Source organism: Sardina pilchardus, chromosome 14 (genome assembly GCF_963854185.1).
Source record: "Sardina pilchardus chromosome 14, fSarPil1.1, whole genome shotgun sequence".
Lineage (NCBI taxonomy): Eukaryota > Metazoa > Chordata > Actinopteri > Clupeiformes > Clupeidae > Sardina > Sardina pilchardus.
This window is the reverse complement of record NC_085007.1, coordinates 12,129,672-12,147,292: the sequence shown is the minus strand read 5'-3', so window position 1 is coordinate 12,147,292 and position 17,621 is coordinate 12,129,672. Positions and strand designations below refer to the sequence as shown.

Sequence of the window (17,621 nt, the reverse complement as noted above, 5' to 3'; positions counted from 1 at the left end):
TGTCTCCTTTAAAGGAAATCCCTTGCAAACTACTGGCACTACTACTGCTTGTTGTCTATGGGGACTACTTTCAGATGCTGCGTGATATCACTGTGCCCATGGTACGTTTCCAAGTTGCCTTGATTATTACGCCAGATGAGAGTGTAGTTCCATGTCAAATCAGCCTAGAAAAACGTCAGGTTTCATTTTCAGTTGGTCTTATTGCACTTTCTAACTTGAGAAGAGACACGTTTTAAATGGGAAAATTACCGAAAATCTTAGTCACTTTTAAACATGATGCTAGCAGGCGAGATGCTACTGGTCTAATCCATTTCAATGATCTATGCTAGGCTGAAGCTAAAAGTTGTATCGCCAGACTCATAGAATGGCTGGATGAACGGGAAAAAGGTAAATGTCAATTATTTTGCTCGAGGGGAGGTGGAAAATGAGCTTATTTCCAAAAATGGCGGAATATCCCTTTAAGGGAATAACATAGTTTAATATGAAAAAACTGTTAAGTGTTTCTTTAAGAGCAGCAGCTAAGATTAGAGGAAACTGTGATTAAGTGGTATCGGTGGGTGGTATTGGGGAATTTATACGAGTACGAGTATATGGGCTCAGTATCGGCCCGATCCCTTATGCCAGTATCGGTATCAGGCCATCCCTAATAAATATTATTATAATTATGGTCACATTATAAGGTGTTATGGATGAATGTATGCATAACTCATTAAAACAGTGACCTTCATAGAAAGTGTTACCACATCGTTCATTATTGGCAAAGACGGTTTTAGCCTAACAGACCAGTAAAAAAAAAAGTGATTTTATATACAAATAGGGAGGTCAAACACTTTACAAATTCCAATCACAATTATTTCTGTTATTAAAAACAATGTACTCATATATTCTGAAGAGACTTTTATTATGTTGTATTACAGAAAAGCCAAAACCATCAGGATATTAATCCAGATGAGTGACTAGATGGAAGATTCCACAGGATTTACTCTGCAGCTTCCTTGCCCTAAGAAAGAGAAATTCAGAAATTGAATGAAATTGAATATGAAAATATGATGGCTAATAATATGTTGAAATATGGTAAATTAGATATACCTTTCCAGAATCACGGCTCTTTGCTCTCAACTTGTTGACCTGGGATTCAGCAATGTCAGCACGTTCCTCAGCCTCCTCCAGCTCATGCTGAACCTTCCTGAACTTTGACAGGTGGGAGTTGGATTGCTCCTCCTAAGTATGAGCAAATATTTTTGTTGAGTGTAGAGGCTTCTGTTATGAAGCAAACCAATCATTTTTATGTCTATGAAGATTAATTTATGGTCTAGGTGATAGCAGCTCTTTTAAAAAGTTTACTTTTATAACATTGGACTGAACAGAATTAGAGATACAACATTTTGGTGTTCATCCTTCTGTTACATTCATTACAACTGATGATGGTGACCATATAGGCAACACAAGAAACTACTTACAGCTTCCTCAGCCTGTCTCTTGTAGGATTTGACCTTCAGCTGCAGCTTGTCAACCAGGTCCTGCAGTCTGCGAACATTTTTCTTGTCCTCTTCAGTCTGAAAAGAAAAACGATCTGTCAATCGTTGTCCTCCCTGACTTAAATGTAATTAAATAGTGGTTAAAGAAACATTGTACCTGATAGGTGAGCTCCTTCACTCTCCTCTCGTATTTGCGGACTCCCTTGACAGCATCAACACCACGTCGTTGTTCAGTCTCAACCTCACTTTCCAGCTCACGAACCTTTTCATAAGCAAGACTTTTGTTTCAGACAATGTCTTATTACATTCTGAAAAGTTTTCTTCTCACCTAAATTGATTCACTTACCCTGGACTCCAGTTTCTGAAGTTGTTTCTTGCCACCCTTCATAGCCAGATTCTCAGCCTCATCCAGGCGATGCTGCAGATCCTTCACAGTGACCTCCAGGTTCTTCTTCATCCTCTCCAGATGAGAACTGGTATCCTGCTCCTTCTTTAGCTCCTCTGCCATCATGGCAGCCTAAAATAATGGGACATTGTTTTAGATCACACTAGCTACATACAGTATATAACTCATCATTTACAATACTAAAGTTCAAAACAAAACATTGCTTACATCAGTGATAGCTTTCTTGGCCTTGTCCTCAGCATTTCTAGCCTCCTGGACAATATCATCAACCTCACCTTGGACCTGAACCAAGTCACCCTCAAGCTTCTTCTTGGTGTTAATCAGACTTGTGTTCTAAAATTCACAAACCATATCATGACAATTATGAACTGATAGGTGTACATGTTGAATTCATTCATTTTTTAACACCCTTCTCTCTACCTGAGAGTGCAGGAGGCCAACACGCTCACTAGCATCAACAAGCTCCTGTTCAGCCACTTTGCGGCTTCTCTCTGTCTGCTCCAGGGCAGCTCTGAGCTCCTCAATCTCAGCGATCATCAAGGTGTTCCTGCGCTCCACCATGGCAACCTGTTCCTTCCCATCTTCCTGTCCTCTGACAGCATCATCAAGGTGCAGTTGAGCATCCTAATAAAATAACATGGAAGAATGAAATATGTGTCATAATACACTATTACCCATATAGTAATTATGGTAAGATAAGATCAGATCGGATCTTATTGCATCGGACCGGATTTTATTGCATAACTGACCTTGAGTTGACCCTGCACATTTCTCAGTTGTTTCTGGGACTCAGAAGCCTGGCGGTTAGCATGGCTCAGCTGAATCTCCATCTCATTGAGGTCTCCCTCCATCTTCTTCTTGATTCTCAGGGCATCATTTCTGCTCCTGACCTCAGAGTCCAGAGTACTCTGCATGGAGTCAGTTATCCTCTGGGCGTTCCTCTTGATCTGCTCCATCTCCTCATCCTTCTCTGCAAGCTTCCTGTCAACCTCACCCTTGATCTGGTTGAGTTCAAGTTGGACACGAAGAATCTTGGACTCCTCATGCTCAAGAGTTCCCTAAACAATACATTTAGACTGTTAAAATATATACATCATCATAATTTCTGTTTCTCACTTTGTAGAAAAGCCTGTTTGAATTTCTACCTCAGCCTCTTCTAGGGCTGTTTGGATCTCGGACTTCTCAGTCTCAACCGTTTTCTTTGACTTCTCCAGCTCATGGATGCTCTTTCCAGTCTCACCAAGCTGCTCCGTTAGGTCAGAGATCTCCTCTGCAAATTTGCAGTTACATTACAGTAAACATATTATCTAGCACTTTACTGCATTCTATGTACTTTGCTTGTTCTTTAGATAGGTTTAGCTTGTTTTATACATGCTTTTGATTTTGATGTTTATTTTTGTTGTTTGACTAAATTCAAGACTGTAAAAACACTACATTTTTGCCATGTCAAACCAATGAATTAAATACTTTGTTTTAAAAATATTTTTCATTTGGATATATATTGGGTAATATTGACTCACGTTGCAAATTCTTGCTCTCCCTCTTCATGGTCTCAAGGTGGTCAAGAGCCTCCTCATAGGAGTTCTTCATCTTGAACAGCTCAGTGCTGAGAGAACGAGCCTCTTTCTGGGCACCCTCCAGCTCAGCCTGACCCTCCTCATACTTCTGCTTCCATTCTGCCAGGACCTTTTAGAAACAGTTTTTGTTGTGAGGCTTATACTTATTCACCCACATTCCACATGTGAATGATGTTTTGGAGGTATTACCTTGTCAAAGTTTCTTTGCTTCTTGTCAAGGTTGGCAGCTAGACCATTGGCTCTCTCCACATCAATCATGAGGTCCTCAACCTCACCCTGGAGTCTCTGCTTGGTCTTATCAAGAGAGGCACATTTTGAGTTGACAGCCTCGATTTGCTCCTCAGCCTCCTGGAGACGCTGGGCTAGCTTTTTCCTGAAGGAAAAAGCATCAGATTGATCTAAAAACATGATATTTCAGAATATTTTGGTCGACAACATCCATATCCAAATTGCATTTTTCCATCTGTAGCACATACTTGGACTCTTCAAGCTCCTCAGTGCGCTGGATGGCATCAGTTTCATACTTGCTCCTCCACTGAGCAACCTCACTGTTGGCCTTGGACATGCCACGTTGAAGCTCAGCCTTTGCTTCCTGTTCCTCCTCAAACTGCTCCCTCAGAAGGTCACAGTCGTGGCGAGCTGACTGAACAGCATGGGCCAGGGCATTCTTGGCCTGTTTGTTAACAATCAAGGATTTTCATTAAAGCATTTCCCCAAATGTGATTTATGCAATCCGATTCTTTCATTTCATGCATAGGTATAAGTACCTTGACTTCCTCTTCATTCAGTCTCTTGAGCTCCTCAACTTGCTGAGTGAAGGCCTGCTTGCTTCTGGTCAGCTGAGACACAAGAGCATCTTTCTCCTCCACCTGGCGGGCAAGCTCACCACTTTCAGTCTGAAGTCTTGCTCTCTGAGCGCTGATGTCATTGAGCTGTCGGACACCCTCATCACTCTTGGCTTTGAGTTCACTGAATTGGTCTTCAAGGGTGCGGCACATCTTCTCCAGATTTGTCTGTTTATGATAATGTCCGTTTGTAGCAAAAAGTTCATTAAATTATTGTAAGTTGATTTGTTTACAAGATAGCCTGAGGGTTAACGTCTCACTAACCTTAGATTTAGCAACAGCCTCCATATTGCTGGAGAGATCATCAATCTCCATCTTGTATTCACTCTTCTCCTTCTCAAGCTTCTGCTTGACACGTTGGAGGTTGTCAATCTGCTCTCCTAGCTCAGCCACGCTGTCAGCCTGCTTCTTGCGGAGAGCTGATGCAGTGGCTTCATGCTGCAGGGTGGACTCTTCAAGGTCACGACGCAGCTTCTGGAACTCAGCCTCACGCTTTTTGCTCATCTCAATTTGAGCAGCAGTAGCACCACCAGCTTCCTCAAGCCTCTCACTTATCTCTTCAAGTTCCCTGGAGAGGTCAGCCCTCTGCTTCTCAACCTTGGCACGAGCTGCACGCTCAGATTCAATCTCTTCCTCCAGTTCCTCAATGCGGGCCTTTTGCAAAACAAATGTTATATTAGTAAGACAAAAGACGGCAAACATTTTCAGAGTTTGATTTGGTGAAGAATAATCAAACCTGGAGCTCCTTGATCTTCTTCTGCAGCTGAGCACCAAGTGATTGTTCATCTTCAATCTTACTCAGAAGTTGACTTGTTTCGAAGTCCTTCCTGATTAAAATAGATTAAAGATCAGGAAAGGAAAATTTCTGAAGTTGGCTGCATACATGGGAATTGAACAGTGATGTGTTTTAATAGATAATGTCTTACTTCTTTATCTTCTCTTCAGACTGCTGCTTGTCATTCTCCAGATCCATGATGGACTCCTGGGCCAGCTTCAGGTCACCTTCAAGCTTTCTCTTGGCTCTCTCAAGGTCCATACGGAGCTTCTTTTCTTGCTCCAGGGAACCCTCAAGCTGTCAATTTCAAGTGTGGGGTGAGTATATAGTAAAAGATCACATTTCAGTGTGAGAAGTTGTCAAATGTTGATTATTTTTGACTGATTGAATGAAGGATTTTTTCACTTACATCATCCACTTGTTGTTCAAGCTTAGTCTTGGATTTGGTCAGAGTGTTGACTTTGTCTTCCTCTGCCTGAAGATCATCAAGAGTCTGCTGGTGGGCCTCTTGGAGGGCTTTCTTCTCCTTTGTTAGCTTAGCGATGGACTCATCCTGAGAGGCCATCTCCTCAGTTAGGTTTTTTACCTGCAAATAGGAATTACATTAGTAAACAGTGTAATTTAGATACTGTTTTTTTGACAGACTACATTTAATAGACTTTTACAAATCCCAACCTTGTTCTCAGTGGCATGTTTCTCCTTCTCCACTTTAGCCAAGGTCAGCTCCAGATCATCAATGTCTTTCTTGAGCTCAGAGCACTCATCCTCCAGTTTCCTCTTCTTGGCAGTCAGCTCAGCATTGATTTCCTCTTCATCCTCCAGTCTCTCGGTTGTCTCTTTGAGCTTGGCCTCGAGCTGAATCTTACTTTTGATAAGACCCTCACACCTCTCCTCAGCATCATTGAGACCTTCACTTCCCTATTGTAAATATAAGATGAAGACATGACATCTAATTTGTATTGAAAACACAGTGCTGATACTAGGTAGTGGTATGATTGTGAATATATGATTGTGAAATGGTGCAGTAGACACATACAGATGCCACTTGCAGTGCCAGGTCATTCCTTTCTTGCACCAGGGAAACCATTTTCTCCTCTAGCTCCTTCTTCTTCGCTGTTGTCTTTGCAAAGTCCACTTTGATTTTTTCATAGTTCTCCTTCAAGCTGGCCAGCTCCTTCTCAGTTTCAGCACTCTTCAGCAAAGGTTTGATCTTGTAGTAAACCTTCATCCAAGGCCAAGTCTTGACATTCATGAATGACCGAATATTGTACTGGATGGTGTAGATAGCCTCCCTACACAAAAAGGGTGATGAAGCATGTCCTTATTCTATACAGAATTACATACCCATCTTATTCAAGCAATAAGCCCCGAGAGGCCGTGGATTATACTGTATATTAGAACAGCTAAGGGGTGTTTTTAGGCACGACGTGGAGTGCCTTTAAACCCCCTTAGCTGTTTTAATTTACAGTATAAACCACGGAGTCGAGTGGCTTATTGCTTTTCTAAAATGGTTAGTACGTTTATCTAGCAAGAGTTCATGAAACAAAGGTACAGCAACGAAAAATGCATTAATAGATAATCATTCTTCCGCCAAGAAATATATTCCGTCCATATGAATGGTTGCCATGCAACAGCGAGATGCAGCTACTCTAACTTTTGTGCAAATTGTGGTAGCGCATTATTATAGAACGAAATGCGGTCAAGGTGTGTGGTTATGCTGGAATAAATAACGGTATGGAATGCAATTCAGCCAATTATAATCAAGGACCAGAACTGTCCCTTTTAGAAGTAATAATAATCATCATTACATAATGGGTAAAAAGTAGGGATGTGACCATATACATCTCACAGAAGATAGTACCTCGGTAACAAGTCCATGACTCGATATTCATTGCAATATTGTAAGGATGTAACAATATCAATCTCTCCCTACAATAATACTTTAAATCAACAGTTAGATACAGTATGTATCGCAATCATTCTTAAAAGTAAAGTTAAGACTTGGAAAAGAAACACATTTACTACCAGATCACCACAGCACTGTGGGGGGTAGTGGACAACCAATTTGAATACATGCCAAAAGCATGGCAAGATGACAACTAACTTACATTAAATGCTGTTAGGCCTTAATAGGTCATTAGGTGACATAATATGGATGCTGAGTTGGAATCTTGGTATTAATATGAAAAAGAGATAAGACATCAATAGTCTACATTAGGCAAATAGTGCGTTCATAGACAAGTTCTCCAACAATTCAAACTCTCTGTTATTGTTGTTTGCGGTGCATTGTTGCGTATAAAATGTCTGTGTGTAGCACATTATCAATTTAGAGCAGTGGTTCTCAAACTTTTTCTATCATTCATTCCCCTCTTTGACCTGACAAATACTATACTTTTTTTCACATTTTGGTTAGCCTACATTTCCTGTCTCAGTCCGCTGGATCAGATGTTATTTTAATTCATGTCAGTCTGTTTATGACTTGACGCTGTGTATGTTTGTGGCTACTTTGTTTTGAATCCATGATCTTCCTTGTCAAAAAAGAAAGGCATTATTAAAGATAGGCAAAAAAGAACAAATTTCCTCCTGCAACTCACGCCTGACCTGTCAAGTCTCTATGCCAAACAAGTGAGGCCCACCCCACACTTTGATATAAAGGGATACAGAGGCAAACTATAGAGTTAATACTACTCATACTATTAACAGTCTTTCAGACTTCTGTGTTCTTTTTATACACATTTACCTCCTTTCCATCATCTTCACAAACTCCCTCCTCATCAGGTATGCACGGCAGAGAGCCTGAGTCATTGTGACCAGGTTAGCCAGTTTCTCATCTCGCAACTCCTCAAGGGTACCCAACAGACCAGCTTTGAAGAACACCTGAAGAGAGAATATTATAACAATAGTAAGGAAAATATCAGGATGAATCTGACACAGAAAAATTGTGCTCTAGATTGCATGGAATCTACCTTTGTGTGTCCAAACTTGTATTGTGTGTGATCAACATCAATGGATCCCAAGAGCTTCTCAGCAGCCTTCTTGTTATCAATGAACTGACCATCAGGGATGACACTGGCATTCAGCACTTTGTATCTGAATTAAATAAATTAATGTCCATTTAAAGCATTACCTTTTCCTCTCTAAACACAATATTGAATATATGTAATTACTTCAATGGCTTTCTCAGTTCACCTCTGCTTGAAGTCACCGTAGAGGATTCTGCTTGGGAAACCCTTTCTGCAGATTCTGATACCCTCTAGCACACCATTGCACCTGAGCTGATGGATGACCAGGAAGTTTTGCATATAACCTGCATGTCAAATACAACTCATGAGATCTCATATTCTCAATGTGATAAATAATACCAATATATTCATTGGTTACCAAAGACCCTTTACCTGGTTTCTTAATTTCATTTGGAATCAGACAACGCACAAAGTGAGGATGGGTGCTCCTCAAGTTGGTCATCAGTTTGCCCAAGTTCTCCTGTTGAGATAAGAATGAAATCAAAACATCCCCTCGCCTTTCCTCAAGATGATTAATTTGCATGCTTTTAGTTTAACATGATATGGGATCATATATAGAATACTGCTTTTTTCTTTCTGCCGTCTCTGAACTGACCACATTTCAGGCCTCTAGGTCTGTTGATATAGCTTAAAAACACAACTGAGCCATAGCACCAGGTCCTGTGAATCTGTGTGCAAAATACTGTGTAGATCAATACAGAATGAAAATATGAATACTTAAAACATTTTATTGCCAAGGTATGCTCATGCATTTTGTAAAATTCCCTATAGAAACTATCCTTCGGACTGGTTACCCAAAATACATACTTGACAATACAAGGTTTACTGTGTGTCAACCACTTGGTGTAGAAGCATAATCCTGGTCTCAAATAAAAGGTTACACTCTGACGTTTCTTGTACTAGTTGGATTGTATGGCAGGGGTTCTGACATAGAATGACTACTCCAAATATGGAATAATTACACAAGATGTGCCGTGGAAGGCACACTGTCTCATAATTAATATACAGTACATACCCTGAACTGTGATGACACAGTCTGCATGGAGCCACCCTTCTTCTTCTTCTTACCACCACCACCAGTTTCTTTTGAAATACAAATGATGGATTCAATAATTGAGTTACATATTTAGCAAATCATACATGGGATGTTTTTTGCATTAGTTTGTAGACTGGTATAGATGTGTTGTTACCCTCAACGACAGGTGGGTACAAGACAGGCAGGAGTTTCACTCCCGACTTCTGGTACAGCTGAATAACAGAATCGTTCAGTGGATCCTTGTTCTTGTCCAGCCAGCCACCAACATTGTAGTCCACAGTGCCAGCATAGTGCACCAGAGAGAAGTGGGCCTCAGCACAGCCTTTTTTGGGCCTTGGCTTCTCAAAGGCCTTAGTTTTGCCAAGATGCTGGTCATACAGCTTGTTCTTGAAAGTGGTGTCAGAGGCCTTGGGGAACATGCACTCCTCTTCAAGGATGGCAAAGATTCCCATTGGCTGTTGGAAAATGAGCTTAGTTTTAAAAGTAGGAATTATAAAACGACACAAATCTAGTGCTTGACTCATTTGATTCATTGAAACTGACCTTCTCAATGAGTTCAATGCAAGCAGCCAAGTCCATGCCAAAGTCAATGAACTCCCATTCAATGCCCTCTTTCTTGTACTCCTCTTGCTCCAGAACGAACATGTGGTGGTTGAAGAACTGTTGCAGTTTCTCATTGGTGAAGTTGATGCACAGCTGCTCCATGCTGTTGAACTATGTAGGAGAAATGTCATACATAATTGGAGAATATTACAACATGAGTCACTAGAAATAAATAGTTGGTGAACAACTATTGAATTGGTGAATAACACTCACATCGAAAATCTCAAAGCCAGCAATATCCAGCACACCGATAAAGAACTGGCTTGACTGTTTAGTGTCCAACATCTGGTTGATACGGATGACCATCCACAAGAACATCCTCTCATAGATGGACTTGGACAAGGCCGAAACTGAGTTATTGACCTGAAACAGAATATGCAAACAACGGTCATGCTATATTCAAACCTACAACTAAAATGCTTATATGATAAAAACAGGTAATTTCACTATCAGCAATTCTGTCCAAACTCTGCCAAGTGGTTTGTGATCTTGTGAAGCTCTTAGTGACTAGAATAATACCTGTGGCACAGTCTGACCCTTGGTGACAAACTCATTTCCAACTTTCACTCTTGGGTAGCACAAAGCTTTCAGCATGTCAGCGGAGTTCAGGCCCAGAAGGTAAGCGACTTTGTCAGCATCTAAAAAAAGTGCCAAAGTGTAGAATTTTGACATTTGTAGCAACCAATTTCATACTCCACACTCCAAACAAATTCGGGACAACTTAATGTATGAAACAAGTTTGTTCACCTAAATCTCCTCTCCCTAAATCAGAACATTTGTCTAAGATAGACAAGTCTCACAAAAATAAAGGTATCAGAGTGACCATTGTTTTGTAAATGTTTGTCTTTAAATGAAGATAGATAGTTTCTTAATCCAGAAGGAAATTTAGAATATGAATATACATGAATATCCATGTTGATTTAATCACATGGCGGTATTTCATTTTTGGGCATGGTGTACAGTAGCAGTGACAATGGTTCTGCTTGAGAATCAGTCAAAAATGAATGAGTGAATGGATAAATAAATAAGAGTAGAGTACCCTTTAGTTATTACTAGAAGTGACTGGTCCATTAGTGTAACCTACCCTCAGTGCCATCAGGCTCAGCCTGCTCCTCACGCTGCTTTTGCTTGAATTTCATGTTGCCATGATGTAGCACAGCACCAGTCAGCTTGTAAATGGTCACTTTCTCCTCTCCGCTGAAACCCAGGATATCAATGGCATCCTGAAATGATAAATGGTTTGATTATTTTGGAGCTTTTTCAAGAAATCAAAGGGGGGAAATACTGATGTGGAAGACTTACATCTGTGGCATCCAGTTCCTCTTTGTCATCAATGCTGGCCACAGTAATCTGACCCTGACTGCACATTGGGAAGTCATAGGGGTTGGTTGTGATGAGGGACATTTCTGTAGGGGTCAAATTATATTATGAATTCAGAATGACATGTATTGATTTTTGAATGTTGGTTGAAAATATTAACCTTACCTATGAGCTCAGGCTTGTGGTTAGTCATCATCTGGTAGAAGATGTGGTAGCCTCTCTCATCAGGAAGCTGGAATGTCACTCTAGACTTCTCCAGTAGATCTTGTTAAGAAGGGAAAGGATGCATTTTCATTTAATACATTTAAGACAATAATTAAATATTTCTTTAAACAGATGAATTATTTCATTATACTTACAAGTCTCGATATCAGCCCTAGCCAGTTTTCCAGTTGTGCCAAAGTGAATTCTGATGAATTTACCCTGTTTGAGATTACATTTTGAAATGACATGTATTTGTTTAGCTGAAGCTGTTTACCAATGCAGGTTACAAGTTACAAATGAGGAAACTATTAAAGTATTAAAAAAAATATATTAAAATATTCAGTAGAAGACCTAAGAGTAAAAATGAATACTGCCTTTACTGATACAAAAAGTAAAATATGATAGTGTAGAGTAGAAAGTAGAAAACCAGAGAATGGTTAAAAACATACTATTAGATATAAAATAAAGTTTTAGTGTGTTTTGTTAAAAGAAAAGCTCTAAGATGTTCATTCTGTCTAAAACAACAAAATAGAGGTAGGCGTTTTGATAAAGAGACTAAACTTACGAAACGTGAAGAGTTGTCATTCCTCACAGTCTTAGCATTACCATAAGACTCCAGCAGTGGGTTGGCAGCAATAATCTGGTCTTCAAGAGAGCCCTGCAAGTCCATAGATATATTGTTATTGAAGTTCATGTCTGGTGCTATATGATAATTAGCCTATAAATATGCAAGGGGCCCCTGCCTTTATTTTTCCCTGAGCTGGTGGAGCATCTGCTGCTGCTCCCTTCTTCCCACCAGACACTGCAATTGTTGCAAAGTACTGGATGACACGCTTGGTGTTTACAGTCTTGCCAGCACCAGATTCTCCGCTGTATTGAACAGAAGATATTGCAATATTTGTAATTTACAATTACAAAGTGTACCAGAAGAGTATACTGTATGAGCTATGCAAAGTTTAGCCCTTTATTAAAACCTGTAAAAAGTTATAAGGGATACTTTGACACGTACGTGATCAGGACAGACTGATTCTCCCTGTCTGTGGGGCAAAATAGAGATGTACATGAATGGATCAAATAGGTAATGTATATTTCAGTGTTGGCTTTAAAATCGAAAGCATACCTTGGAGCATGAACTGATATGCGTTGTCAGAGACAGAGAAGATGTGGGGTGGGGCCTCTACGCGCTTCTTGCCTCTGTAGGCATTTACCACTTCGTCGTCGTATACTGGGAGCCACTTGTAGGGGTTCACAGTGACACAGAAAAGTCCAGAATAGGTCTAGAAAGAGTTAAAGAAGATTGGTTTCTCAGCTTTTTATTTTTGGAGTACCAGCAGCGAAGCTCCTATTATTATTGGGGGTCTAGCAGCAAAGGTACAGAACCCCATTGTTTTTGTTAGTATTCTTCCTATTATTATTAGGGGTCCGAGCAGCACAGCTGCGGGAACCCTATTGTTTCTGTGCTGTTCAATTTCTCCCCAAATTCTGAATTTCGCCCGGCAGCTCAGGCTGGATACCAGCAGGTCTACTTTCGCATTGCCAGAATCTTTGGCTCCAATCAGAGATGGCCATGCTCTAGTCCTGGCACGCTATTGGCCGGTGACGTGACGATACCGAAACTTAAGCAGCAACGAAACAAAAGCAGTAGCCGATGTCGCTTCTGTTTTTGAAGATGATAAAGGCATGTTTTCTTTGAAAACAGAACAAAAACTCTACCCGGAACAGTTCATACAGCAGAAGGACGTGTTTACGATTCTACCGCACATTGATCACGCCTCTTTTGCAGTAGAATCAAAGGGCATCTTCCCCAGACTAATGTTCAATCTTAAAAGATTGAGCTTAGCATGGTGAAAACCAGACTAACCAATACCCCCATAACCCAAAATTGTGTACTGCATCCAAAGGTGGAGCTATTGTAAAAAAAAGTGAATCTATACCAAATTGACCTTGACCCTAAATTCTTTCACCATATTAATCTTTAAACTCGTGTCCGAGTAAGAACACATCGCGCACCCATACTTGAAGTTTATCCAGGCTTTGCCACGACGATTTCTGGATCATATTCCTATATTTTGCACAAGATTGACAACAATAATGTGAATGCTTACTCGAGGAAAATCAAAGTAGCCTATGCAGTCAGACAGGGACATTTATTCAATTCGCACTAAGCTATTCACGCGGATCATCTTGTCCCATTTGTATTTTGTTTTACTGAAAACTGTCGGAAATATGTGAAAACACCCGGAAAATGTTTTAGGCATGGACTTATGTGTGAAGCCGACCCCATTCCTCGCAGATTTCCAGGAAGGAAAGCTCTTCTAAATCTGAAATGTTTGATAAGCAGGTGAATAATCATGTATGGAACTAAATATAGGCACTATCTCTATACGTTTCACATTAGGCTACCTAATTCTTGATATCCTCTGATAAGACTAATTGCAGATATAGGCTGTTACATAGTTTGGTACTATTAACGCATGTTGCATGGCCATTTATCTAGAAACATATGCCTACTTCGAAGTGCTATTTTTAGTAGCCCACATTTCACAATATGCTGTGCAAATAAGGGCCTTGATTTGTGATCAACTAATGTTGTTGTGCTGCATTGCCTGTACGTGTCGCCAACGGAAATTTGCTCTGATTTTCACGAAACTTGGTACAGATGATCTTCAGACCAAGCCTGACTGAAAATTCCTATAGGCATTTCGATATTCATAAACGTTCACTCAATACAGCCAATCAAATTTGATGACAAAGTCGCCAAACAGGAAGTGAGCTCATATCTCAGCAATGCTTTGATGTATGAGGTCCAAACTTGGTACATGGACTTGGTACCTGATTGTGAGGACACACTAGGAAATTGTCATTATTTGGCATCCATCGGGGGCACTGTGATACAGGAAGTGACCTGATATGAAGGCCAAACTTGGTACGGGGACATGGTAGCTGATTGTGAGGATGCATCGTTTGGACTCTAGGGGCAGTGTAAGACAGGAAGTGACCTGATATCTCAGCAATGTTTTGATGAAGTCCAAATTTGGAACAAAGGATTGGTACCTGATTGTGAGGGCATGCAAGGGATGAGGCATAATTTGACCTCTAGGGGCGCTGTAATAAAGGAAGTTAGTACATATCTCAACAATGTTTTGATGTACGAAGGCCAAACTTGGTACAGCTATGTTTTTTCTTTTCCTAATTTGGTCAAAAGTGTAATGCTTACGTAGATCATCCATGCTGCATAACGCTCTTTGAGGTTATACAGGACAGAGGCTTCATTGAGGTGGGTCATCATGGCCATGTCCTCAATTTTGTCGAACTTAGGAGGATTCATGGGGAAGACTTCATCTTCCTTCACTGTCCTTTCCTAAAACCAATGTAGAAAACAGCTTTAACAAAGAGATGTATTCAAGAAGCTTTCTATGAAAATGTCATTGTATTACCAGAATCATTTTAACAGCCTTTCCAAAGTACCTCCTTGGTTTCAAGCGTTTCAACAGTGGCTTTGCCACCTTCCTTCTTTTTGATTGTACCCTTGATGTACAAGTCCTCTTTGTCAACCACATAGCAAGCAGTCTTTGCATCAAAGGGCTTGGTTTGGGCCTCAAGTCTCTCCTTCTCAGGCTTGCGAAGGTAGATGGCGGCTTTGCCGAACGCGGCCATTTCACCGTCTCCCATGGTTGCTGGTTACTGCATTAATCATAATTAATAATCATGAAGAACGACAGTGACAACATATTTTTTAGATAATCAGACATTCGGGTACAAAACCACAGTTGTTTTGATCTAAATAATAATGGAACCAATTTGTTTACTGCATTACTGTATACTGAAAACTAATGTCATCCCCAATCATACTGAAATAACCATTGAATATACACACATTTTCAAAATACACCATACAAAATACAGAAATGATTTATTGACCCTGTGCTGCATGAATTATGACAACCTGTGTCAGGATTGTTTTCCTGTAGTTTTTTTTTTTTAATTTTGCTCCATATATGTTTCAAAATGTTGTTCACATCTCCACTCTATGTGCGTTTAAACAGTCAAATAAGAAAATATGAAAATTAATTTTATATGAAAACTATAGAACTGTGTTTTATATAATTAAACATTGCCATAATATTCCGGCAACAAAATACTGTAGGTGTGTCTATTACTGTGTCTATAAACAGTCATTTTAAAATCTAAGTCAGTGTAACAGTTAGTGAAATAAGATGAAAATGGGCAAAGCAAAGCTACAAACAGACATACTTGGATTTGCAAAATTGAACTAATCAAAAAAAAAAAGCCTAATCAATTTCAAAGGACAATGTCATTTTTAAAGGAAGATTATTAACCATTCCTCTATTACACTCATTTGGACCACTTAGCTGAGAGGCGTTGGACAGTAGTCCCACAGTCAAGACAGTTTTAGCGATGTTAACGGACGCAACGGTGGAATAAAACTATGTTCTAAATATACAGGTTATGAAAACAAACGGGAGATAAGCGGGATAACGGCCTTCGAGGTCGACCGGTTCGATGGAAATAATGGCACGGCGGAGGTAACTCCGTCTCCGTGCTTCGCACGTCGCCGGAGTTCTAGACCTCCACCTAGCCATTATTTCCATCGAACCGGTCACCTCGTCGGCCGTTATCCCTTACGTAACAGTTAGTGAAATAAGATGAAAATGGGCAAAGCAAAGCTACAAACAGACATACTTGGATTTGCAAAATTGAACTAATCAAAAAAAAAAAAAAAGCCTAATCAATTTCGAAGGACAATGTCATTTTCAAAGGAAGATTATTAACCATTCCTCTACTACACTCATTTGGACCACTTAGCTGAGAGGCGTTGGACTACTGGAACAGAAATGAAAAAAGTAATTAACAACATCATATTTCTTTTATAACGGCATAGTCCTAGAATGAGAGAATTGACCCAATTGAGCTCAACATTTTTTGGACTTTTTGGGTAACTTGATTTTTAGTGTTACAATTACAGCTGCTCACCACAGGGAGGAAGCCCATGGTGTTAAGCAGTAGTGAAGTAGCTACTGAAGTGGCTGATGTGCAGTTGCACTAACCTGGAAATCCATACCCAAATGTATAAGAGATTTATGGTCTGGCTATGACTAATATCTGTCGTCATCTGTTTAGCTCGCCTCTGGCCCGCCTGTATCAGATACACTGATGTGATGATCAGCTCCAAAGACATGGGTAATGAGCATACTGATTGCCAGAGTGACTGAGCAAATCCAAACTGTCCTCTCGCGAGAATCTGGATTTCCAGGATACAGTTACAACACTGCAACCCATGCATTTAGAGAAAAATGGCTTTTGAGTAGCTGTCTTATTGACCACTATGTGGCATTAATTGACTCTGATGATAATGTAACTTTTTCAAGTTTTCCATTTCCCTGTTAAAGCTTTAAAGGCAGAAAGATATCAATGAATTACAGTGGAGGGTGGGGATGTTTAAATGTAACTTTCCGTTCAATATTCGTGAAGACACTAGAGTCAAAGGCTAACTAGTGAAATTAGGCAATTAATGGTTTAAGTATATTGGACATTGTCTGCAAAGATTGCATACTGTATGTTAAGTAAGACTGTGAAAGGAACTACAACTTTGTAGCAATAACCTGTAAATTCCCCTCAAAAGATTTTATTTACCAGAATGCAAGCAGCTTGTTTTAATCGTTGAGCTGTTGAGATAAATCCGTTGTATGCTACCTTACCTTTCCTTCCCAAACGCAGATGAAATTTCCACAGATGTTTAAAGTATCTAAAAATGATAAAACATACAAAAACAAGTATTTAAGTATAGCCTATCAATAAATGTGATGCAGTAATCTTAAGCTTATTAGTTTCAAAAGAGATGCAGTTTGCCATGACACATTCTCTAATAGGAGCCACATCCTCTCTGTGTCAGTGTCTGTGAATGACTTACTGTGCACTGGAACCCCCTGGTCTCTTCTGCAGCCATCCCATACTCCCGGCAGGTCCTTTTATTGACCTTTTCTGTCAACGAAGCAGAACTCAAATAAGGCAAGATGTGTTTGATTTATGTGTTTGGATCTATTTAAACATTACTTCAACCTCACTGTCGCTTAAAAGGGCAAAATAGATGGTTTACCTCACAATTTGGGCCATTATCAAAATGTGATATTTAGAGATGCCCATTATGGTAAAAAAAAAATAATAATTTTAAACAAGTGTTATTTTTAACTGAGCAAATAATAATAATAAAAGGAATACAAAGTTAATGGAAGGGGCACATTGAGCAATGTTGCCAATGAATATATATTTTTACTATCAACATATAATAGTTCAGTTGGCATATACTTTGATCCCAATGCTATACAAATGCAA

General features: G+C 39.8%; 1 protein-coding gene across 1 annotated transcript; it reads right to left on the bottom strand.

The window, feature by feature from the left end:
- Window positions 1-884: 884 nt before the first annotated feature.
- LOC134100440 (myosin heavy chain, fast skeletal muscle-like) lies at window positions 885-17,227 on the bottom strand. The gene is made up of 40 exons (XM_062553634.1): window positions 17,200-17,227; window positions 16,988-17,034; window positions 14,736-14,951; window positions 14,485-14,628; window positions 12,388-12,544; window positions 12,277-12,304; window positions 12,038-12,137; window positions 11,833-11,925; window positions 11,423-11,486; window positions 11,229-11,327; window positions 11,046-11,149; window positions 10,828-10,966; window positions 10,263-10,381; window positions 9,957-10,106; window positions 9,684-9,854; window positions 9,295-9,595; window positions 9,120-9,187; window positions 8,477-8,564; window positions 8,271-8,388; window positions 8,048-8,171; window positions 7,822-7,958; window positions 6,118-6,373; window positions 5,757-5,999; window positions 5,491-5,667; window positions 5,233-5,378; window positions 5,043-5,133; window positions 4,571-4,960; window positions 4,229-4,474; window positions 3,938-4,134; window positions 3,651-3,834; window positions 3,405-3,570; window positions 3,030-3,154; window positions 2,634-2,942; window positions 2,305-2,508; window positions 2,092-2,217; window positions 1,825-1,995; window positions 1,636-1,740; window positions 1,461-1,556; window positions 1,090-1,221; window positions 885-1,000 (listed from the first exon to the last, which is right to left on the bottom strand). Exons 3-40 carry the CDS (start codon window positions 14,937-14,939, stop codon window positions 980-982), a joined length of 5,793 nt encoding a protein of 1,930 aa, XP_062409618.1. The 5' UTR covers window positions 14,940-14,951; window positions 16,988-17,034; window positions 17,200-17,227; the 3' UTR covers window positions 885-979.
- Window positions 17,228-17,621: the final 394 nt, after the last annotated feature.